The sequence below is a fragment of the Thalia democratica genome, chromosome 6, assembly GCF_965202585.1.
Source record: "Thalia democratica chromosome 6, ktThaDemo2.hap1.1, whole genome shotgun sequence".
NCBI classification, from domain to species: domain Eukaryota; kingdom Metazoa; phylum Chordata; class Thaliacea; order Salpida; family Salpidae; genus Thalia; species Thalia democratica.
The window spans coordinates 7,676,779-7,702,015 of NC_139170.1; the positions used below are offsets into that span (position 1 = coordinate 7,676,779).

At 23.4% G+C, this 25,237-nt stretch overlaps 2 protein-coding genes across 2 annotated transcripts; both read left to right on the top strand.

Moving 5' to 3' along the window:
• The first annotated feature begins 278 nt into the window (after positions 1–278).
• Positions 279–4,111, top strand: LOC145839399 (uncharacterized). The gene is made up of 4 exons (XM_082946973.1): positions 279–370; positions 850–942; positions 1,461–1,748; positions 3,902–4,111. Exons 1-4 carry the CDS (start codon positions 304–306, stop codon positions 3,973–3,975), a joined length of 522 nt encoding a protein of 173 aa, XP_082803099.1. The 5' UTR covers positions 279–303; the 3' UTR covers positions 3,976–4,111.
• Positions 4,112–13,060: 8,949 nt separating this feature from the next.
• On the top strand, positions 13,061–16,946 carry LOC145838505 (uncharacterized). Its single transcript, XM_082946114.1, has 4 exons — positions 13,061–13,162; positions 13,749–13,841; positions 14,133–14,420; positions 16,461–16,946. The coding sequence occupies exons 1-4, from the start codon at positions 13,096–13,098 to the stop codon at positions 16,532–16,534; spliced, it is 522 nt and encodes a 173-aa protein (XP_082802240.1). The 5' UTR covers positions 13,061–13,095; the 3' UTR covers positions 16,535–16,946.
• Positions 16,947–25,237: the final 8,291 nt, after the last annotated feature.

Genomic DNA, 25,237 nt, shown 5'->3' on the forward strand with positions numbered 1-25,237 from the left:
CTGAATACATAAATTTTCAAAACTCAGAAAACACTTTTACTACAATTTAACTACAAAACTTATTTTAAAATCATCATTTTTAAAAGCATAAATAAATTTTAATCTTTTTGTCTTAGTAGTAGTAATAGATTTGTTTGTATCATTAAGGACTTAAAGTAATTAGCTAAACAAACTTTAATTAAGTTTTAATGTCTTAAGTACTTTTAAAAAGTATTCTTAATGAACTATGTTTTAAATTTAGTTACTATTTTTTACTTAAAATTTCACATGCTTTTGTAGTAGTTATAAAATTAAAAACTAAAAATGGACGATTTAGCTAGAAAAAGAATTAGTTACCATAATCATCAAAGTACCAAATTTTCTAGAAAACGTTAGTTTAATTATGTTAGTACACATATGCTGGTGAAATATTTTGTATACATGTTTAACGACAATTATGCCATTTTCAACGTTTTGCTATTTACTGTTTTAAACAAAAGATTTAAAAGTTTTTTGAAAAAGTAATAGTTGCTGGTTTTTTTTAATTAGCACGCCATGTTTCAAACTTATTATAAATTGTTTGTTTAATTTTACGTTTGCCTAACTTTGCTTTTGTTACTTGTTTTTCTTGTTTGTCTAGTGTTTACAAAGACAGCTAAACAAGTTAGCTTATGTGCTAGAAATAAATATTTTTATATCTATAATTTGAAGCTTTTTTACCAGAATGAACACATTTTTAATTGATATTATTTATTATTTTATTTATTATTATTTTAAATTTAAGTATAAAGGTTTAAATTTAAAAAGAATGTTAATTCTTAGCGCTAAACTAGCAAAAAAAAGTTTCTATTAACTTAAAATTATTAACAGCTCAGTTAGTACCAAGTAAAGAAGATTATTTTAAGAAGAGAACTTCTGATCAACCTTCAAAAAACTACAATCAAATTAAAAGCTCTTCAGTTGGTCAGTTATTTTACTTACTTTATGCATATATTTTTATACAAATAGTTTTTTTTACTAAATAAAACACAATAAATTTATATGTAAGCTGTTCGTTGTGAGTCATACAGCAACTAAAACTTTTAGGCATCAATTAATAAACCCTAAAAGGTAACTGCATCAATTAACATGCGAATTTAAGAATTTTTCCACGCTAAATTTAGAAAGAGAACTGTTTTCTTATATTTTTGTTCAAGTTTATAAATTATCTTATGATAATTTACATAACTATGGTAAAGTCAAATCATGGCTGTGATATTTTAACCTTAACTCTTAAACCGTAGTTTTATTAGCAAGAAAACAACAGGACCTTCGTTATTTTTTAGTGCAATTAAGTAATCATTTATAAAAATAAATTTACATTATATTTATCTTATTGGGTTATTACATTAGCTATATTTTATTTTGACCTCAAAAAATTCTACAGAATTTTTAAATTATGCTAACAGAATGTTGTTAATTAAGTTTTAAAAACTTTACAGAAGATGACGAATACGTCCCTCCTACAAAGAAATCATTCATCTCACAATCGGGGCGTCCCCAGCAACAAAACTCAAAACACGTGAACAAAAAGAAGCACAACTCAGCCTGTAGGACCGATGGAGAGTGGAGCGCGAGTTTGAGCGGATTATCGGAACTGGATGTGCAGATAATCGAGGACGAAATAAAAGAGGCGGAAAGGTGGAATTTGTACAATTGGCTGGGACATGGCGATTTGGACCCTGCCCTGTGGAATTACGAGTATCGAGGGTGGCTGAAGTTTGAAAAACGTTTGTTTCATTTGATTGATTGTACTTTTTAACTTTACTATATCAATAGTCTGCAAAAAAATTTCAGAGTCTATGTTTGTCAAACTTATATTAATAACTAACTGTTTTAAATATGTAAGTTGAGATACTTTTATATATTTAATACACTAAAATACAAATAAGAAGTTGTTTTTATTTTTACTTTTAAAGATCTTTTTAAACTTATTTAGTACTTGAGACTGGTTTTATTAGCTAAAATACTAGAATTTAACACTTTTGATATTGTTGTTTGAAATATTTCACGAGCTGTGTTATTCAGTTTTTTTAATCAATTTAGTATTGCAGGTTATTTACAAATTAGATATTTGTATTTAAAATAAATGATTTCCTTCTATATTATTTAGTAAATATTTACCTTAGTTATTATTGAATTTATTTATCTTCGTATTCAACTAATTTATAATGATGAAGAGTATTTTGTAAATTTTAATGTTAAAAGGGGATTTTCGTGTAAAGTTTCAAAAAGTTAATATTTAAAAGCTAGTACTTTTTATCAGCTTTATAACTAAAGTTTGCTATTAATAATGATTTTTGGGAAAAATAGTGAAAAAGTAATTACTACTGCCGAAATGAGCTATTGTCTGAAAGTTTTAACCTTTTAGAACTTCTGCAGTCGATTCGGCTGGTTAAAAGTATTAAAATTATTTATGACATGATGTAATACAAACGAAAATTGTAAATTACACATAAATTTTGTTTCTTACTTTTATTAATTGCAATTAAAGAACTAAAGGTTTTTTCTAAAATAAAAATTTGGATTATCAGTACTTTTTACAAATTTTAATTTTATAAACAAGTAAAGCTTGCGAATATGCGCATTATAAACAAATTTTTAAAACCAAAAGTTAAATCAATGTTGCTAAATAGTATATATTTTTTAATGACTTTAAATTAAGTCATAGTGATAAAAAGCTAAAATTGATATAGTATAATTTGTGCCATCTATCTTTTTTGTTAGTTTTAAGCAATTTTCTTTATATAAACATTTTTGATATAACATTCTACTGTTGCTACCCTTGCTTCAACCCTTGCTATATTGTCACTACTTAATTTTTAGGTAAATTTTAGGTCAGATATGTTTTTTAAGAAGACTAAGATTTTGTCGAGTTAGGTAGCTAGTTTTTGAATTTAGTAAAAAAAAACAGATAATTGTTCATAAGAGTATAAATTTTATTTATAATTATTTCTAAATTATAATTTCTACAACTGAGAAAGACTTTGAAATATTATTTTTATTCTATAACGTTTTTAGTAAGAAAAAAAAAACCCTATCTTTAGAGGTGTTTGTTTAACTAAAACCTTAAAAGGTTTAATGTCTTAATTGTGTGAAAGTCTCTCAAACAAAAACTACTGATTTTTTTTTAATGATGTAAAAACTTTCAATCGTAAAGAGTTTTACAAAAATTTAACAACTCATATTTTTGATTAGTCACCAAAAATATTATACAAGCCACAGTAAATATAAAACATGGTGGTTTTAAAATATTCATTATAGTTGCAACTTAAAATCTTAAGATACTTGATCTGCAGAAAACTTTTAATGTTTACTTTAAACAACAATTTAAAATCTTAAATTTCATTTCCTAAAAATTTCACTTAAAATAATAAAAGGCTTTTAAACATTGTTTAAGTGGCTTAATACAGCAGCAACTTAACTTTAAAGGAAGTGAGTTTTAGTTGTTAGGCAGATTAAAATGAAACAATGCCTTATCACTCAGTTAACAATAAATGAGCTAAATTTAGTGCAAGTTTTAAAATTTAATTTCTCGTGTTTTAGTCAACTAGGAAAACCTTGTTTTTATTTGTTATAGTAAATTTTTTTTTTTACAAATGTAAAAAATTCTAATAAATCATATTTTTAGTAAACTTACCATAAATTGAACTACAAGTGAACTGTTTACTATAAACTTAATGGTATTCTGTTTAATCTTACTAAATATAACAGGTTTTTAGTACCTTCAAATTTTATAAAATCCTCAAAAAAACGTAACTTTTGAAATAGTTTTATCATAATCTGTTTTAATTTAAATTAACTTTAGGAAAAATTATATTATATTAACTAAAGCAAGTAGTAGATTTTAATTTTAATCTGTATTTTAACAATAATTTTTCAGAGAACACTGAAAAGTCATCGAATTCAAACAAAAAGAAGCAATTTTCAAATTTCAAGTCGAATACATTATACTAAACAGTATATTAGAACGTCTATTAGCCAAATTTAGAAAATTTATTTGTTTTTGTTTTGTCGTACCTTGTTAAAGGAATATAGCTGTTTATTAAGACTATGACTATTGCTTTATTTAATACTTTTTTCTCTTTTTTAGACCCATTGTTATATTTTTGAAAATATTTTATAATAATAACAGATAATATAACACTTTGAATTTTTTCTAATTTTATTCTTTTATACTTTAAACTTTTATATGAAAAATATATTTGTATATAACACAATTTGAATGTTATTAGAGACATTACAGTTTGTTTGTTGAACAAATTTTATATTTTTAACTAGTTTCCTTTTTAAGAATTTTTGCTGTTCTTTACCTTAAGCAAGTTTAAATTTACTATAAAATAGCATAAATTAATTTAGTACATGTATTACTTTCACGTTTTTTCTTTAGTTTACAAAGAAAAATATCAATGTTTCTGATCTAATTCTAGTTTTTATTTTTTAACCTATAATTGTCACACTTTGTTTTTATTTTTTTATGCAACTCAAAAACTTTTTACAATAACTACTCTCAACTCATTTTTAACTAGGTTTAATCTATAGTTATATACTGTAAACTATAAACTGTTGTTTTTCTTCTTTGTATAAATTGTTTTAAGAAAAAGCACCTAACTTGATAAAACATCAATCATTCGTAGCAAACGCTTATATATATATACATATATATATATATATATATATATATCAGAATGGACTGTCAAGTGCAATATAATCATATAAATCTTCCAAAGCTTGAGTTATGTAACAAATTTTCTATGATATACGACATTAATTAGTTTACACTTTTCCGAACTCAAATCGGCACAATCGTCAAACACACAAACACTTTTTGTTGTTGCTAAGCAATAATTTACAAAAACGCAAAAAAAAACAACAGCATATCCCACTAAATATATTTGAATTGATATCAATGGCCAAGAGTGAAAAATACCGTTAACAACCTTTAACATTTAACATAAATATGGAAAATAAACTGAAACAGAGCATTTTATTTTTTATAATTAGAATCTCTATAAACAAAAATATTGAACCTATCGATACTCTTTCATATTTTTAATATACTCCTTAAAGGTAAAATATAAAAAAAACTTTATGTAAATATAACCTCTATCTATCATTACAGTTTAGCGGCATTTTAACAAGTAAGTTGATACTATTATTTAAAACAAACTTTATTCACCTCTTTTTAAACGTCAATAAATAAGTTTTAAGTGAACACTTAAGTGGGATAATCTCATGTCTTTTGTCTCAACAATTTTCTTGAAGCTTGGAAGATATAAAAACTATATTTAAATTTGTAACTTTTACTAATTCGTAATTTATATTTTAACTGTCAAAATTATTATGCAAACAGTTTAAATCAGTTTTCTATGAACTTTGCAAGTAAAAACAAATCATTATTTTATCTCACAAAAGGTCAGTATCAAACTGCAGACAGAACTTACAAAACAGGTTGTAATAAATTAACAAGAAACACGGTATCTTTATATTACTTATGTCTAGTAGGTATAGTTTCAAAAATCTTAAAGTTAATTTTATGACAACATGAAAATGTTAAAATTTTGTAGGAAGAATTTTTAGACAATATTTATACTTTTTTTAATGTAGTTGAAAAATAAAAATATAATAGTGTGTAAGTTATTTTAATATAATATCTAATGATTAGTTTTTTTTATGTTATGTAGTTTTTTTGTTATGTGATTGTGTTATTTTTTACGTTAGATTTTTGTTATTGTCTTCTTTGTAGAAAAAAATATTTTATTTTTTGCTCATAAGCTTAAAAACAAAAACTGAATGTTTCGATAAAAAATTCTTTTAAATTTATATTTGATAATTTGTTGATCTCCACATATGAGTCGTATTTAGAACACCTACGCTTTTTATGTATAACATGATTGAATTTATTGATATAATTTTTTTTATTTTATCTGCCGTGATATAAAGCGTGTAAAAATATCTGCGAAGATTCAATTAGGGAACACGTGCAAAATATAACGCTTAAAATAGTCAGAACCTTCGAAAAAAATTGTTTTTTCTATAAACACCATAATTCTCATATCTAGCAAAATTCTTAAGCGTGAATTTGTATATAGCTTCAACCACAAACTAAGCTTTTTGTCTGGGAAGGTTTATTGGAGAGAAAAAGAAAAAAGTTTTTGTTATTTCTAATGTTTCTAACATAATTATTCAAACTATAAAGGTTAATGGTTACGTATGCTTTAATTAGTGTTTACATAAAAAGTACGGCAAAAAGTTTTTTACAGTTCAACTAAATCAATCATACAAAAGGTTTATTTTATTTATGTCTTTACAATTATTTCATTACGTTTCTTTCTACATCTGTTTACAATAAAAAAAATAATTTGTTTTCTTCTACAACTTATATCATCTATGCATAATAAATAACGTAAATAAAATCTAACAAGTCAATAGTTCTTAAACAAAGTTTATAACCGCAGTAATACTTAAATTAATTTAAAAGCAAACGACTATTATAGTAATGCTGCATGTACTTGCTAGTAGAATGAGCATCACAAACTTAAAGAGTGAACATTACGTTTATGCCTACGGTTTTGAATATTAAAATGTAAAAAAGTTTTTAGACAAAGTGTTTAAACGTACTGTCATTTAAAATAGTTTAAAAGCACATGACTGTTAAAGTAGTTCTGCAGTTTTATTTAAAAGTAAAAAACAAATTACCAACTTGAACAGTACATTACAGCCAAGCCTACATTTTCAAGTATTTAACAGTAAACAAAAATAATCAAAAAAATCTTAAATATGCAGAAAACACAACAATTATTTGCTTGTACTAAAATGACCAAATTTCAAATAAAATTGACATTTGAAAACTTTTAGAAACATTTATTGGTTAGATATGGTTCGATAAGCATAAATACTACAGTATACCGTATATACGTACTTGAACTTGTAAACTTAGATTCTTTTTTTGATATTTTTTGAATATTTAATCCTTGATTTTATCGAAATCATGAAAACGATTATATTTTACAACGTACTAGATTTTCAGCTGTCGCTACAGGAAGCGAAAAACAAATCGATATTTATTATATCGCTACTTGTTTGTTAAGTTTATCGTAATTTATTGAAAAGTTTTGAATATATACTTTTGTTATAGAACTTAATGTAAACCACTAGTACTTAGTTATTTTCTAAGTAATATTTTGCTATAAAAAAACAGCATTTATAAAAAATATTTAATTGTTTTAAACATTAAAAACTAAAATTAAATGAGTATTAAGTAATGTACAAGTAAAACTTAAGATTATGATCTGATGATTCTTGTAAAAAAGCTATAAAAAACTAAAAGAAAATATAATTTAATGATTATTTGATTAATATATTTTAAACTATAATTTAAAGTTAATGGTGAAAAAATGATTAATATCAATTAATAATTTTCAAAGTATTTTGAGCCATAAAAATTACATTTTAATGACTACCTTAACTAAGTAATTTTAAAATAATATAGTTTATATGGTCTTTCTAAATCTGTTCTAGATATTCCGTCTATATAGCTAGAGAAAACAAGCTTTTTGGTTCATTTTTTCAATTTATTTTTTCACCATACTTACTTTCTTTTATTATAAATACACAAAATCGATAAAAACTAAAAAGTTATTCTTTCTCAAAACGTTTAATTTTGAATAGTTTGTTGTTCTCCTCACATTAGTCGTATTTAAACCACCTACGCTTTTATAACATGGTTAACTCTATTGAATAAGTCAATTATATTTTATCTGCTTGAGATATAAAGCAAACACGTGTAAAGTGTAAAGCTTAATTTAGGGAACACGTGCAATATAAAGCTGAAAATATTCAGAAACTTTCGAAAAAATTTGCTTTTTTTTCTAAAAACATCAATTTAACTCTTATATTTAACATAATTCTTGAGCGTAAACTTGTATTTCGCTTCAACCACTATTTAAGCTTTTTGTCTAGGAATTTTTACTTGAGAGAAAAAGTTTTTATAATTTTTAATGTTTCTAGCATAATTAATTAAGTTATAAAGGTTAATGGTTACGTATGCTTTAATTAGTATTAACATAAAATGTACGACTAAAGGTTTATTACAGTTCAACTAAATCAGTCATGCAAAAGGTATTTTTTATTTATGTCTTTAAAATTATTTCATTACGTTCCTATCTACATCTGTTGACAATGAAAAATAATAATTTAATTTACTTTACTAGTTCAAATCATCTATGCATTAGGAAAGTTGTAAATAAAATTTTACAGGTCAATAATTTTTAGAAAAAATTTTTAAACGAATTAATATTTAAATTAGTTTAAAAGCACATGACTATTGAAATAATTTGGCATTTTGGTTTGCTCGTAAAATAAGCATCACAAACTTATAGACTACTTTAACATTACGTTTAAGCCTACAATTTTATATACGAAACTGTGAAAAAAATTATAGAAAATGTTTTTAAACGTACCTTCATTTAAAATAGTTTAAAAGCACGTGACTTTTAATGTAATACTGCATTTTTATTTGAAGGTAAAATAAACAGAACACAAACTTGAAGAGTACTTGAACATTTTGTTAACCAAAATAATCAAAAAATCTCTAATATGCAGAAAACACAACAATTATTTTCTTCTACTAAAACGATAAAACTGCTAGTAAATACTTGAAATGTTTTAAATTTTAAGAAACATTTATTGGCTAGATATGGTTGAAAAAGCATGAACATCAAAACTATGCAGTATACATACCTGAACTTGTAAACTTAAATTCTTCTTTCAACAATTTTGAAATATTCATTTCCTTGATTTTTTCGAAAGATTATATTAACAATAAACTGAATTTTCAGCTATCATTACATAAAGCGATAAACAAATTGATGTTTATTTTATCGTTATTCGTTTTTTTGAAAAGTTTTAAATCTACACTTCTGAAAACAAAATTTAATTTTACGCACTAATACTTAATTTTTTAGAAGTAATGTTTAGCCATAGTAAACACAGAAGTTATAAACAAATAGGTTTTGAAAATAACTATTTTTATGCACAAAAAACAACACATTTCTCTCGCTAACTGACATAAGTAGCAAACAGGAAACAATTCAAACAATGAAAAAAGTTAAACAGTTTTTCTTCAAGTAAAAATTAAGACAAGGCGCTTAAAAAATCTTAGTTTATAAATGCTATTGTAAAAATTATTAAATTACATTTATATAAATCATAGGTTTAATGTTAAAAAATATTTTGAGATAGATAATTATTTAAACAATGAAATTTAAAAGTTTAAGGAACGTGATACTACTCAAATCTCATAAACTCATAAAGCTTGTTTAATAGTTTTACACAAAAATAGTTTCTAAATTAACAGAATAGTTCTTGAATGTTATAAAAAATAAGTTAGGGATATCCATTGAGCTTTTAAGAAAACAAATATAGCATTTTTTAACTGCAACTACTTGTTCCTAATTTTTAAAGGATTTCAATATTGTTTTAATTAATAATGACTTACTACTACTGACTTTTTTTTATTACAGTCTAAGAGTTAGCTGATTTTAAAGCATGTTTGAACATAATAATATATAAATATTTATAAAACTTAAGTATCATAATTGTGCTTTATTAGAAAATAACTTCCAAATCAACAGTTTAGTGTACACTAGGAAAAACTATTTAATAATAATAAATAATTTAAAGTTGTAAATATTTTTAAAGGTTTATAAATGTAACGGAATCTTACCACTCATAACGATCGTTTAATAAAAAAATTTTGATTTTAAAAATTTATGTTTGTAATTTTATCGTTGTAAACTTTGATAAGTTTTATTTCTTTTTTATTTCAACCTTATCAGTAAAAGTAAGCTTTTTATAAAAATAAGATTGTAGATAGTACTGCAGTTTTTTTTAAATCCTGTAATAAAAAAAAAGAAAATATTATAAAGCTAAAGCCATTTTTTTGATCAATCGACAATTTCATACTAATCAAGCAGAAAATAGTAGTAAGAAAGGTTCACTTTCAACATAAAATTCAAAAAGTAACATTGATGTTGTTATAGAATAATTTTTAGAAAAAAACTGTTTGTTTTTAAAATAAAATCTTTTTAAACAGACGAATTTCTAAAACTCACAAACTAGTTTTCTAGTTACACTGTCAAAAAGGAAGTTGAACCTTTTTGCATTTTATAAACTGTTTTTTTTTAACTTTAATTACTTGTTAGTGTTAGTTATCAAAAAAAGCAATCTTTGAAAAACATTTTAGAAAATGTTTTAAAACACATGATTTTAACATAAATTTATTCAGTAATACGCTCATATAAACAAAAAGTTTTATAATGTAAGTTCTAGCATATATAACATTGACTTTGGGCAGTAAATATTGTTGAAAACTAATAAAAACCTTTAAAAGTGTGATAAACAACTAATTGTAAACTAAAGATAAAAACAAAATAAAAAAAGTATTTGTATCTTATTTTAAGTCTAAATTTATTTTAGAACTGAGCATTTTATACTAAGTTTAAGTTATTTTTATCAATGAAACAAACATATCAAAAAAGGACCTTTTTTTTTGAGAAATTTCCATCTTTTAAAACACTTTTATTTGTTCACTTATATAATTCTGCTTTGAATACAACATACACACAAATGAACGAGTTTAACTTTCTTAAATTACTGTAAGTATGTTTAAATTATTTTACTCTATAGTGAATAGATTGTTTTGTTATAATTTAATGATACATTGAGGTAATGTAGATATAAAAATATATTAACTTAAGCCGTTTTAGTTCTATCTTTTGAACGTCTTTAAATTAGCTTGTAAATTTCTTTATTTTATTTTCAAAAGTTGCATTTTAAATACTACTGGTATTTTAGTAAGCATTCATTTTTTTTTCATTTAGTAAACAGGATGAGAAAAATAAACTAAAACATATACTAAATGAACTCATTTTTTTAAATTAGTCATAAATTGTGCTGCACTCATTATGCTTGAAGCTAAACAGTTTGTTACAAGAAATACAGTTTATAAATGTACAATGTAATCTTACATGTTCAATTGTATTATTTTAGATTAAACTTAAACGTTTCATAAAGTATTGTAGAAAAGCTTTGAATTGTTCTAATTCAAATATTCAAAAGAGTTCTTTTAAAAAAAATACATAAAAATATTTAAAAAATAGTTTAATTGATTATGCTATATTATAAAAAATACTTTTCATTTCTGATAATTATTTAATAACACTACTAAGTTAAACCAATAACGTTAGTTAATATTTGACTTTTGTAAAAACATTCATTACATTAAATTACTACTTTAACTATTTTTAATGTTAGAACAATATTTTTATTAAACGATTAAAAATATATCCTATGTTTTAATAAAATAATGTTAAATTAACTTTAAAACATAACTGATAAATATTTTATAACTTAACTTGTGGCTAATACTTAAGTTTAAGACTATAAACGATTTCTTATTTTTAAGTTAACTAGTTTCACTTAAGTTAATAACTAAATAAAAGTGAGTAATTAAATATAAAGTTAGCTTAATATTTGAATGCATCAGTTAACAACTTGAATGTTAATTAGTTCTTTAATAACTCTAGTACATTTGTTTGACTGACAATTTTTTAAAGAACTGTACCAATTTAGTTTAACTTTCTTTAGTTTCTTTGTTTATTAAAACATAGTTTAAAAACAAAAAGTTTACTATTTCAAGTTTATAAAAGTTTTACTCATGTTAAAAAATATAGCCATTTTTTAACATTATTTTTTAAAACTACTCTTTGGGTAAACTACTAAACATATACATATAATTTAATAACTTTTGCAATTCACATTGACTTAAAAGTTATGGTTATAACCTTGCTAGCTTTTTTTAATTAAGATGTATATGAGTTTGTTATTCGTTATATGATTAATAAAAAAAAGCTATAAAATGCTTTTTATTGTCTAAGAAGCATTTTTAGATTATTTTAAAAGACTTAGAAAAAAAATTAAGTAATATCAATTTAAACAAAAACAAGCAATAAAACTTTTAGAGTTTGAAACAATTTGTAAAATTTATGATATCCAATTTTGTTCATATCGCTAATTAATAAAGTTCAAAAACCACTGAGCATTAAGTTAAGTCTATTTTTTTTTATTAATATGAGCTAATATATACTTAGATGGTAAAATTAAGTAGTAAACTTTAATTATGCTGAACTATTGTCATTGAAAAAGTACTTTTCGTGTAAGTTTTCAAAATTTTAACCATATAATTATTTCTTTTTTGATATTCTCCTTTACTCTTTAAACAATACCACTCAGACAATACAGCTTTGTGTATGATTAAAGCGATAAATAGTTCTGTTCTCAATAATTTACCTTAATATGAGACGAGAGTAGTAAAAAAAGTAAAAAGCTTCAAAAATGTTTCTTCTTCCTGCCATTACAAATGACATGTGCTCTATAAAGCATGGCAGATTTTCCTTAGAAGTTTTGTGTTGCATCTATTTCAATCAATATGTGTAATTTGTTAAATGAGTTAGCGTTTATTTTTGAGTGGGTGGCTGCTTAAGCCTAAAACTTAAACAAGATTAACTTTGCGATTATTGTTTAACCAATGCATAGTTTGTTTCATTGCAGTCAAATGAGTAAACTAAAACATGATTTATTATTAAGCTATTTATTTATCTTGATCTCCTAGTTAATCTAGTGTTTTAGTATGTTTTTGCTTGTAAATAAAAAAAAATTAACCAAAAATCGATTAAAAACTGTTTTCTTCTTAAATTTAAAGACTTTATGATTTTCCTTAATTGTTTTATAACTAACTAAAATTTAGTTCTTAATGACTTTAAGTTTATTACTAAAGGTGTTTTAATTTAATTTCTGTCTATAACTTAATTAGCTTATTACTCTGTAGCAAATACTAACTATTATAAATTTTAGAAAATATGAACTATAAAGTTGTTTCATGATAACTAATTAAACATACTTTTTTGTTTGTTTTTTTTTCCTTTCCTTCCAATTTTTTGTTTTGTTTAGTAGTCTTTTTTTCTACAAATAAAATGTTTTTAGATTTGACATAACTTACTTTTAATTCTAGTTATAATGGACGAAATCACTAGGAAAAGAAACAATTTTCATAGTAATAGTAGCAGCAAATATAGTAGAAAACGTAAGATTTGTTATTATTTTTTATTTATTAGAAATTTTTTATGAAAAAGTTTTTTTAGTTGTAGAAGTTACTGACGGTAAAATATCGCTAATATTAATACTTATGAAAAATTAACTATATAAACTTTTTACTTGAAACTGATGTTTGTCTGATCAAAAATCCTTGAAAATTTATTAAGTAATAATTGTAGCAAAAGCAATATTTGCTTATTTTATCTATAAATCACCCATCGCTGATTATGGATTGTTTGTTTAGTTCTACGGTTGAATGATTTTGCACTTGTTACTTGTTTTTCTTGTTTGTCTAGTGTTTTATGTCTGTTTATACAGACATATTTAAGTAAACATTTTTGCCTAAAGCCGATGTTAAATAAAGTTTTGGTACAAGTTTTAACAGGAATATTTTCAATGACTTTTAATTAAAATATAAAATTGATTGAAGATTTAGTTAGAAAACCATGCTTTCATTTTTCCGAACATTTTTAAATAATCATAGTCATTTTATTTCACGCTTCAAAAATAAGATGATGAATAAAAGTAAACATTTCGTTTTATCGTACTTAATAGTATTAATTTTTTTACTACAGCTCAACTAGTACCAAGTAAAGAAGATTATTTCAAGAAGAGAACTTCTGATCAACCTTCAAAAAACTACAATCAAGTCAAAAGCTCTTCAGTTGGTCAGTTAATTTGATTAATATTTTTTCACTGCTCACTAGACTTTACAGCATAGTTTTAACTGTACTAAAAACTAAAACTATACATAAACACAAGTTTACAATAAAATAAAGATTTTTATAAGTGTCTGAAATCTAAGAAATTTTCTTTTTAACTAATATGATAATGTAAATTTTGATTGATCAAGTATTGTAAATACAATAATTCATAACTTTATTTCTATACTATATGGCTAGAACATCAAAGGTAGTAAGTTAATGATATTCAAAACTAAATTATAATTTTTTTCACAGAAGACAACGATTATGTCCCTCCTACAAAGAAATCATTCGTTTCACAATCGGGGCGTCCCCAGCAACAAAACCCAAAACACGTGAACAAAAAGAAGCACAAGTCAGCCTGTAGGACCGATGGAGAGTGGAGCGCGAGTTTGAGCGGATTATCGGAACTGGACGTGCAGATAATCGAGGACGAAATAAAAGAGGCGGAAAGGTGGAATTTGTACAATTGGCTGGGACATGGCGACTTGGACCCTGCCCTGTGGAATTACGAGTACCGAGGGTGGATGAAGTTTGAAAAAAGTTTGTTTCATTGTTTTATTTTGTGTTTTACATATTTTTGTGTTTTTGACATAATATATTAGTTGCTTGCAAGTAAAATAACTAATCAAGTTTGTTTTTTATAGACAGATGTAATTTACAACTATGCTCTACTTAAAGAAGAAAGGTACAAAACTGCTTTTAGTTAACTTAATTCTGAAGATTAAATTTTTTAAAACTTTTTATATCAAGTTACTCAAAAGATTATGTTTTTGCTAATACTTTAGTATTGTTTATTTAAATAAATTTTCTGATTTTTTGATCTTACTTGTATTTTAGTATATATAAAGTGAACACTAAAATAAGAATAAGTATTAAAAATATTAACTAAATATAAATACCTGACTTAAAAAAATAAGGAAAAACTTAATTTACACAATTTCTGCTGCAATTGTTTACACTTGAACAAATGTTTAGTTTCAGTGTATGTATTTTAAATTATATTTTAATTTAAAACCGATCTGATATTTGTAAAGTTTTTAAAAACAATTGTTTAAAATATTTATAATTTTCTTTACTAATTTCAATTTACTTAAAAATTATAACGTGTTTATGTGCTACTAACTTCTTAGATTAATTATTTACACTTCACTTTAACTTTTTTTTATTAAGCACGCACAAGTTGACAATTAAAACGCCTCATAAAAAAATCTTCGTTCAATATCATTTTCATTAAAAAAAAAAATTACATTACATACTAAAATCAAAATACATATCAAACATTTTAAAATAAAATTAATTTTTATAAATTCTTAAATATCAGTTTAATATAGTACTTTTAATATAGAGTATTTAAACTATAAAAACCTTACTAAACCAAAAACAACTAACATAGTTATAAAAATACTCGTGACATATTACAACTTTTTGTTATCTATTTATTATCGTTTTGATAATAAACGAGATATTTGTTTTTGTTTTGTAAATGCACCTAAACTTTGTATTAATTTTACTTTACTTGTATTCTAGCTTTTAAAAAATAACATTTTTTGAAAGGATCTTTTAATGTAAAAAAAGAAAAAGTATAATATTTTCTTACTTTTAATCTTTTTCTAATTAAGTAGTTAATTTGTTTGTTCAATAACAAACAAACTAGCTAAAAACCATGTTAAAGCATACTTAAAGTTTAAAAATTGACTAAAAAAAAGTTTCTGTCTTAAAAAAGCTTTTCAAAGGTTTAGGTAAACTTATAATGTTTTTAGGTTTGTAAATTGAATAATGTCTAAACCACAAATTACAAGCTAAAATTTTTGTGTATAAACCACAAGTGTTGAGTTTTGTATTTGCTATAAACTGTTTAGTTTGCAAAACTTTTTTAATCAAAGCATTAGTGTTTATGAAAACCTAAACGTTATTTTTCTAACAGTTCAGAATACTGTATTATACTAACCGAGAAAAATGTTATAGTATTTATAAGTTAGATTTGAAATTAAATGTACAACTTAATATATACAACAATATTTTAATTACTATTTGAAATATTTTTCATTATTTTAAGAAAAGTAAAAACTTTAAATAAACTTCTATAAGTAATCAAAAACTGTAAAATATTTTGAAGTCACTTATTATAGCAACAACTAAAACTAAAAAGGAAGTGAAGTTAATTGTAGGCAGCTTAAATTAAGTTTAACAATGCTTTAACATCAATTGAGAAAGAATGAGCTATGTTAAGTGTAAATAAGTAAAGTAAAACTCACTCTTGTATCAGTAATAATTTTGTCAGTATGTTTGAAGACTAAATTTGGATAGTCAACTCTAGTTTACATTCATTGTAGTTATATTTTCTTTATGATTACTTAATTTACTTACTTACTTAAGAGTAATTTACTAATTTTTTGAGTAACAAACAAAATATAAATGTATGCGTTATTATCATAAACTATAACTGTAATTTTAAATTAAACTTTTAAAGCCATGTTTCTAAAACTTATAGTTAAGTTCCTATGACACCTCAAAAGTTTAAGTAGAAATTAATGAACTTAAAATTATTCATAAAATTTAATTAAGTTTTATATACCACAGAAAACACCGAAAAGTCATCAAAACAGCAAACCAAAAAGAACTTTTCAAATTTCAAGTCGAATTCCTTCTATTAAGATTTATTCTGAAGACCAATTTAGCCAAGTTTTAACATTATTTAGAAAAAATTTTCTTAGTTTCGTATCTTGCCTTTTTGATATTTTTACAACCTTTGTTTTACGTTAAATATTTTTTATTTATTAATGTTTAATAAAAGTTATTAGTACATAACTTTATAAATAAAAATGCTTAATTTTAAAAGCCTTTCTTATCTGTTTTAAACAAACGTTTTAACTTTAACATAACTTAAATGTACAATACTTTCATTTAGTTTTAGTTTAAAGGTTAGTGTATTTTATTTTGTTTTACAGTTTAAAAGTTTTATAATTTACTTGAACTTGTTTTTTTACTATTTACTATAACTTTTGCTTATTACTCAATAGTTTTCAAATTCGAAAAAGTTATAACTTAAAAAAAAGTAAAGTGAACTGGTAAAAAGTTTGAAACGATGTTTAGTATTGCAATGTCAATAATTTTTTATTGTCAGTTAAATTTTCTAAATAGTTTTACATTTCTTTAACGTCATTTTGCTAATTTATAACTTCACAAGTTGATTTCTGTTTTTTAAAATTTAGTGAAATTAAATTACTTTAACGAATTTTATCCTAAATATAAAACCGGTGTATAAGTTATAATTAATTTTATGTTTTTATTTATATTTTTCAGGTTTGTTTTATTATTTGATATTGTGATTTTTATTGTTATATTTTAAACGTGAGATTCTAAACAATTATAGAAAAATAACTTGGTTGTATTTAAAATTATTTTAGTTTTAGATAACTTTTTTTTTAAATAAAAGTATATATACTAGTTTTACTTTTCAATATTACTATTAGTGAGCTATAGATTTAGTTCAAATCTATTTAGGATAGAAAATAGCTCTATAATCGAAATACATAAAGTTTTAAAGCTTACATAAGCTACCTTAAATGTTTAAGTTTTTAAGTTTGTATATCTAGTTTCATATGATAAAATATATATTTTGCCAAAATTTTTAAGTCAATAACATTGAAACTTTATAAAACCACGCAATATAATTTAACTTTATAAACCTGATCAAAACAATATATATACAAGACCTATAAAAATTCATAAATATTGTTTAATAAGCAAACTCGTAAAAGCTGTTTTGTTTTTAATTGCAAAAGTACTCAGTTTTATTTCTCCAGGCTGCTTCATAGTATGTAGTCAGTTTTTTATAACTCTAGGTTGTTTAGCTAGCATATTTTTTTTTTATGTATTTTATTTATTATCTGTATGAAATTGCAGATTGTCAAATATAAACAAGTTAAAAGTTAAATTATCTTTAAAACTAATTTAAGGGCTTAAAATTTTAACTCTAAAATTTAATGTTCAATCCATTTTCTGAGTTGTATTATATTGAATGAAAATAAACGAAACTTTTGAAGTACTGAAATACATGAAAAAATTCCAAATATAACGTCATGTGTCTAAAAAATACAAGAAAATTTATGTTACTTGATTCTAGTCAATGTATAATCTTTACTAAATACTTAAGTTTGTTTTAAGTAAAAGTTTCACTTTGCAGCAAATTGTAAAACTAAAATCACAATCGTTGATTGCATTTTGTAAACTTGCGTTTAACCTACATCTACATTTTCAAAACTTGAAAGTTTAATAGTTTTCAACAAACGTTTTTTGTATAATTGTAAATTTATTATTAATAATCTATTTCTGAAACCGTGAGCTTCTTATAAGAGCTTTGATTAATTTCATATTATCAAGTCGAGACTTTAACCCTTTGAGTAATGTAAAAAAAGCAATAAAAAGTCAATATTTGTGACAACATTATGGACTTTAGAGAGTTTTTCTGTTTTAACAAAAGGTTATCTGTTTCGTTATTAAATTAATATTTTTTTTTAAATACTGATGTTAAAAACATTTGTTAAAAGGTAAAAAAAATTAAAGCTTAATTTACCATGCGTTTTATCTTTTAAACTGAATTCTATATTTGTACAACTAACCTTTTATATTTGACCTATGCTAATGTGTATTAAATATTGTAAATTTTTTTAACACAATAAATATTCAGTTAAACAAAACTAGTATTTAAAATTGTTGTTCTTTAACACTAGAAGACTTCTAAAAAACAACATTTAAAAAAATTTAAAACTAACTTCGAGCCAAAGAAAAAGTATAATTTGAAATCCGAAAATTATTTGTGAAACAAAACATTTTTTTTGATAGTAAATATTACTGTAAGACTACTGAGCAGAACAAAAATTTGTATGCAAAAATTGCGTCTAGTTTCTTTTCTTGACCACAGGTTTTAAAACATATAACAAACTTTTTTTTCACAACGTTTTTTGACTTAATTGCACTAAATTTAAAACTTGAGTGTATTATCGTAATTTAACACATTTTTGTTAACCTTACTAGTCAGTAATTTTTAACATTGCTACTGAATATATAAACTTTTCAATTTTTACTACTTTCAGTAAATAAAAAAAAACTATTAACATTATGCTTCAGGTAGGAAACATTTCAGTACTTTTTTTTGTTTATTTACTGTAAAAAATTTAAATTTATCTGTTTTCAACATTGGTCGTTGTAATAAAAAAAATCATTAGAATAAAGAATGCAAAACGTTAGAGCGCAACTGTAAAACTAATCGCGTGGCAGTTTTAAGTTAACATGTTTATCATATTATAAATATACACTTATTTAAGTCATTACAAGCATAATCTACTTTTTTGTAACTTAAACCATTTACCAAATACTTAACTATCTATTTTGATTTTATTGACTATATGAAAACCTAGCATAAACAAAAGCTTCAACTATCAAATAAAGTATTATAACAAAATATTATTTTAATGTATATTGAAGTTTTATTTTTTTCATCTGTTATGCCTATTTGTAATAAACTTAAATGTTACTTCAACTAAAAACATTTTGGTAAAGCTTTAATGTTGCTTTATACACATTAAAAATGAGCTCCCCTCATCTTATAAAAATAAATAGCAGCTGCATCATTATAAATATCGTTTTGATTTTTCAAAACATACATTAGTCTCTGTTAGTTAGAACAATTAAACTATAAACTATATTGAAAGCAATTTTAATTCGACACATGTAGTTTTCATACTCTCAAATTAGGACATTTGTACCAAGTTATTTTTTCAAAAACCTTCTGAGTTTTTAATCAAAATTTTGCGAACTACATTGTTTTTTTCTTTGAGCAAACATGAACTTAACAAACTCAATCTTGTCTTCATAAATCATTTACTGTGGTAAGATAGTCACGTGATTAGTGTGCAAAATTTTTTCTCGTGAAATTATGAAAATAAATTAATTGACATTAGCTGAACTTGTTTAACTCAAGTTGTTTTTAAGTTTAAGCATAAGGAACACTTAAAAATATACAAAATGGTTGTGTAATAAAAGGTCAGTACTTAGTCACACACAAAATTTTAAAAACCAAATGACTAAATTTGAATTAGCTGTGAAATTCAGTTTATCAAACTCGCCAAATATTTGTAACTAGCAGTATAGAATATATGAATGTAAAATAATCTTTTAAATATCTTTTAAATTTTTACTCAACAGTTAAGTTCCGATGTAAAACAATACTTTGTTTAAAAAATTATAAAAAAATTTAGTGTTAATTTTATTAGATAAACCTTTTTAATTCAAGTTGCTTATATTTATTTACAAGATCCTGAAAATTATAGATAGATAAAAACTGAAATTTCTTAAGTATATTGATTTTCGTTTGTAATCGTTTTGTTTCTACTTACGATTAAACAACCAAAGTACGTCTTGTTTTAGTTTTATCATTAACTTTTTGTAAAATAAAATTTGCTTTGAAAATATAAATAACGTTCTAAAAACATAAATATTTCAAAACAGTTAACTTCATTCAACTAAGTTTATACTTATTTTATTTTAAATGTCGAAACCACATTTGCTAAATTTTAATGTTTTAAGGAGATTTTTGTGTAATTTTTAAAAAGTTAACATTTAAAGCTAGGTATTTTCATCAGCTTTTTAACATAGTTTTTTTATTAATAATGCATTTTATGGAAAACTTTAGTGAGAAAGTTATTACATACTACTGCCGAAATGAGCTATTGCAGGGGTCGGCAGGCAGTTGGTAGTCGCGGGCCAAATTTCAAGTTTACAAAGTCTTCGCGGGCCGCAGTTTTAGTTTTAGTGACATTTGAAAAACTTTTTGGTTTTAGTTTTAGTCACACTAGAGAAAAGTTTTACTTTTATTCACCTTATCATTTTAAATAACTTTTAGCTTTTAACTTTTTTATAAATACATAGAATTAATTTAAATTAAATTAAATAAAATTAGAATAAAATTTACCTTGAATAATATACTTAAGTGTTAATAAACTATGTACTTTCATAAGCACTTACTAAGTTAAATTTAATACTTTTTTAATTTAACATACAATTTAACTCTCTATAAAACCATACTTGAAAGACAATTTTTTAGTTACTTTTATATATTTGTTATATTATTAACCCCTTTTTTCATATTTCTAAGAATATTAACTCCAAAAAAAAGTTTTTGCGTGTTAAATAGTTTACATTCATTAAAAAATTTATTAATTAGTTAATTTAATAAATAAATACCTGTTTGTATTATAGAAAGCTAGAACAAATTCTTTAACATAATTAATTCTCGAATACTTAAATAAAATATCTTATTAGTAACTAGTCTTTTACATGGTTGTCACTTAAAAAGCAAAAATGTCTGAGTTGTATCAAACCAGCCTAAGTTCATTAAAAGTTTAAAAAGCTAGTAAATCGTTGTAAATCAAGCTCAAGTACCTAGTAAAAATATCATCATCATTAAAAAGTACACAAAGTGTAAAAAAACAAGAAAAAACTACAATTAGTAAACTAACTACAGTCATAAAAACTGTTCTGGGAATTCTAAGATTTATTTAAAGTGTTCGAAATAAAAGTTTTACACACATCTGAGTTTTCAAGCTTTTAAAATAGCCTGTTTGTGTAGCAACCCAGTTAAAACAAAGTTCACAGCATAAAGAAAAAACGAAACTTATTAACTGTAAACAAATTACATGCCAAAAAATATAAGTCAGCTGGAATGGACAATTAACTTTCTTAAACATTTTTAACAAAAGTTTAAAACTTAATTGAGTCATTAGCGAAGAGAAAAACCTCTTTTTTATTAAGCATTACAGCAATTATTTATCTGCAATAAGAATTTAAAAATATTAGTTGTAAAATAAAAGACGAGCAACAATAAAAAAACGTTAGTTAAAAGTTATTGCAAGAAACGATAAAAAAACAAATCACCAAAGTCAGTTCCAACAAAGCACATGATTATCTTCAGTAACTACAGAATTATCAGAAAAAAGTTGTTAAGGCAAGTTATAAAGTAGCAAAATTTATTATTAATAATGAGATACCGTTTATAATTGAAAACTTTTTTAAAGAATTTTTGTTGGCAGTAATGAAAAACTTTTGTTTATTTCTTCAATGACAACAAAAAGTCCTATTTAGGAAATGCATTAAGGTTATAAAGTCACATAAATCAAAATTATGACTTTAATCAATATGTTAAGATGAGAGCACTGATAGAAAAACTATTGTTCATCTGAGAATTTTTATTAAAGATGTTTTTTTAACTTTGACACTTTAGTATAATTTCTTGGTTTAGTTCAAACACGAAGCGCAACAATCGGTGAAATTTTACAAGTTAAGGTGCAATGCACCATAAGTTTTTAGAAGTACAATTCCTTCTTTTATTTTTAGTATAAAGTTTAATTAAAATTTAAAAAGTGTCTTATAAAGTATATCAATATTAAAAAACACTGTTAAGCTACTTTAGTATATTTTTTAATAAAGAAATGTTTATTTGCTAAATTTTTTGTGTCAAATCGAAATTTCACTACTTTACATGGAAAAATTGTTTGAAACTCAAGGCTTTTTCAAAAATTCTCAAGTTCAAGTTTTTTTCCAAAACTTTTAAGCATAAATCTTCAAGTTCAAAGTTTGAACTTAATATATGATAACATATATTATAACTGAAACTAACACTTTGGGTTGAGCAAAACTTACATTATAAGTTTAATTTGCCACTCTTTTAAGCAAAAAAGCCAGCCTGAATTAACAAAAACATTTTTGATATTTTTGTATACAAAAAAACAATTCTAGCCAAAAACTTATAAAATGACTTAGTTAGCCTGAGATTTGAAGTCTTCAAATAGTGATAGTATGAGTGTGTGTCAATGTTTATAAACTATCCCTAAGTCTAGTTTATATTAAATAGGTAGCTCCAAAAAACAGCAAATGTGTGTATTGATATGCAAAGCATAAAAGTTAACTTAGTTTGACAAAATCAATGTTTGAAAAATGAAAATGTATACCTAACAAAAACTATATTAGTTTTGTCATATATATTGTTTTAACTGTGTCTGTACAAATTTAGATATTACATGTAGAAAAAACAAATTTAGAAAATTATGCATAAACTAAACTTAAACTAAATAAAGTACTTTATAAAAAGTGGTTTAAAATTTGAGAATTTTTTTAAGTTGTAGTGCAAATAAATTAGTTCAAGTGCAGAGAAAACTTCTAAAAAATTAAATTGTGTCAAAACTAAACTTAAATAAACCTTTTTTTTTTATTACTATGTTATTTTAAATGTTTTTACAATAGAAGATAACATTTATAAATAAAAAATATATAAAAGAAACTTAGGTATAAAAAATATTGGAAAGAATATCTAAGCTATAAAGAAATGACACTTTAGTTAATTACTGTGCATTACTTTTGTACAAAATGGAAAACATTTGCATTTAGTTTATTTGATAAATAGGTATAATATAACCAACTTATTAAATTCAAGCTCTCTTTTTTCAGATAATTACTTGCTGTTGTAAAATAGAAGTTATTAAGAAACTCAGAAAAATATCCTGTTAGAATACTAATCTGTTTTTTTCACATTTTTAAATTAAAGTAGCAACTTCTTCTAATTATTTTTAAATGTTATACAGAGACTTAAAACCAAACTAAACAAATTTAATCGAATTACCGAAAAAAATTTTACCCTCAGCGGGCCACTTTTACATGCTCGCGGGCCACAAAATTTTCTTTCGCGGGCCGCATTCCATTCAAAAAAATAACGTGCTCGCGGGCCGCAGTTTGCCGACCCCTGAGCTATTGTCTGAAAGTTTTAACCTTTTATAACTTCTGCGGTCGGTTAAGCTAGTTAAAAGTATTACAACTATTTATGAAATGATGTAGCACAAACGAAAATTGTGAATTATACTTAACTTTTGTTTCTTACTTTTATTTATTGCAATTTAGAAACTAAAAGTTTTTTTTTAAATAAAAAATTGGATTATCAGTACGTTTTACAAATTTTAATTTTATAAACAAGTAAAGCTTGCGAATATGCAGATTATAAACAAAATATAAAAATCAAAACTTAATTCAATGTTGCTAAATAGTAAATATTTTTTAATGACTTTAAATTAAGTCATAGTGATAAAAAAAATAACATTAATAAATTATAATTTGTGCCATCTATCTTTTTCGTTAGTTTTAAGCAATTTTCTTTATATATACATTTTAAATCAAGTATTCTACTAAATCTTTTCTATATTGTCACCACTTAATTTTTAGGTAAATTTTAGGTCAGATATATTTTTTTAAAGACTTTGATTTTGTCGAGTAAGGAAGCTAGTTTTTGATTTAAAAAGAAAAAAACAGACAATTGTTCATTGTTATTTGTAAATATTTCTAAAATATAATGTATGCAACTGATAAAGACTTTGAAAAAATGTTTTTATTCTATAACGTTTTTAGTAAGAAAAAAACTTTATCTTCAGAGTTGTTTGTTTAACTAAAACCTTAAAAGGTTTTATGTCTTAATTGTGTGAAAGTCTTTTCAAATAAAAACTACTGAAAACTTTTTTTTTAATGATGTAAAAACTTTTAATCGTAAAGAGTTTTACAAAAATCTACCAATTTATATTTTTGATTAGTCACCAAAATATTATACAAGCCACAGTAAATATAAAACATGGTGGTTTTAAAATATTCATTATAGTTGCAACTTAAAATCTTAAGATACTTGATCTGCAGAAAACTTTTAATGTTTACTTTAAACAACAATTTAAAATCTTAAATTTCATTTCCTAAAAATTTCACTTAAAATAATAAAAGGCTTTTAAACATTGTTTAAGTGGCTTAATACAGCAGCAACTTAACTTTAAAGGAAGTGAGTTTTAGTTGTTAGGCAGATTAAAATAAAACAATGCCTTATCACTCAGTTAACAATAAATGAGCTAAATTTAGTGCAAGTTTTAAAATTTAATTTCTCGTGTTTTAGTCAACTAGGAAAACCTTGTTTTTATTTGTTATAATAAAAAATATTATTTTTTACGAATGTAAACAATTCTAAGAAATCATATTTTTTAATATACTTACCATAAATTAAACTACTAGTGAACTGTTTAGTATAAACTTAATGGTATTCTGTTTAATATTACTAAGTACAACAGGTTTTTAGTACCTTTAAATTATTTAAAACCTTAAATTAAACGTAACTTATGAACTTTTTTAACATAATTATTTTTTAATCTATAATAACTTTAGTAAAGCTTATATGTTTTTATCTAAAGCAAATAGTAAATTTTAATTTTATTCTTTATTTTACTAATATTTTTCAGAGAACACAGAAAAGTCATCGAATTCAAACAAAAAGAAGC

Bases quoted from the DNA above. Each gene is read 5' to 3' on its own strand.
- LOC145839399 (XM_082946973.1), top strand. From the start codon at position 304: ATGGACGATTTAGCTAGAAAAAGAATTAGTTACCATAATCATCAAAGT. The intron at 371-849 runs GTTAGTTTAATT...AATTATTAACAG, and splicing joins TACCAAATTTTCTAGAAAAC to CTCAGTTAGTACCAAGTAAA. The intron at 1,749-3,901 runs GTTTGTTTCATT...ATAATTTTTCAG, and splicing joins GTGGCTGAAGTTTGAAAAAC to AGAACACTGAAAAGTCATCG.
- LOC145838505 (XM_082946114.1), top strand. From the start codon at position 13,096: ATGGACGAAATCACTAGGAAAAGAAACAATTTTCATAGTAATAGTAGC. The intron at 13,163-13,748 runs GTAAGATTTGTT...TTTTTACTACAG, and splicing joins CAGCAAATATAGTAGAAAAC to CTCAACTAGTACCAAGTAAA. The intron at 14,421-16,460 runs GTTTGTTTCATT...TATATACCACAG, and splicing joins GTGGATGAAGTTTGAAAAAA to AAAACACCGAAAAGTCATCA.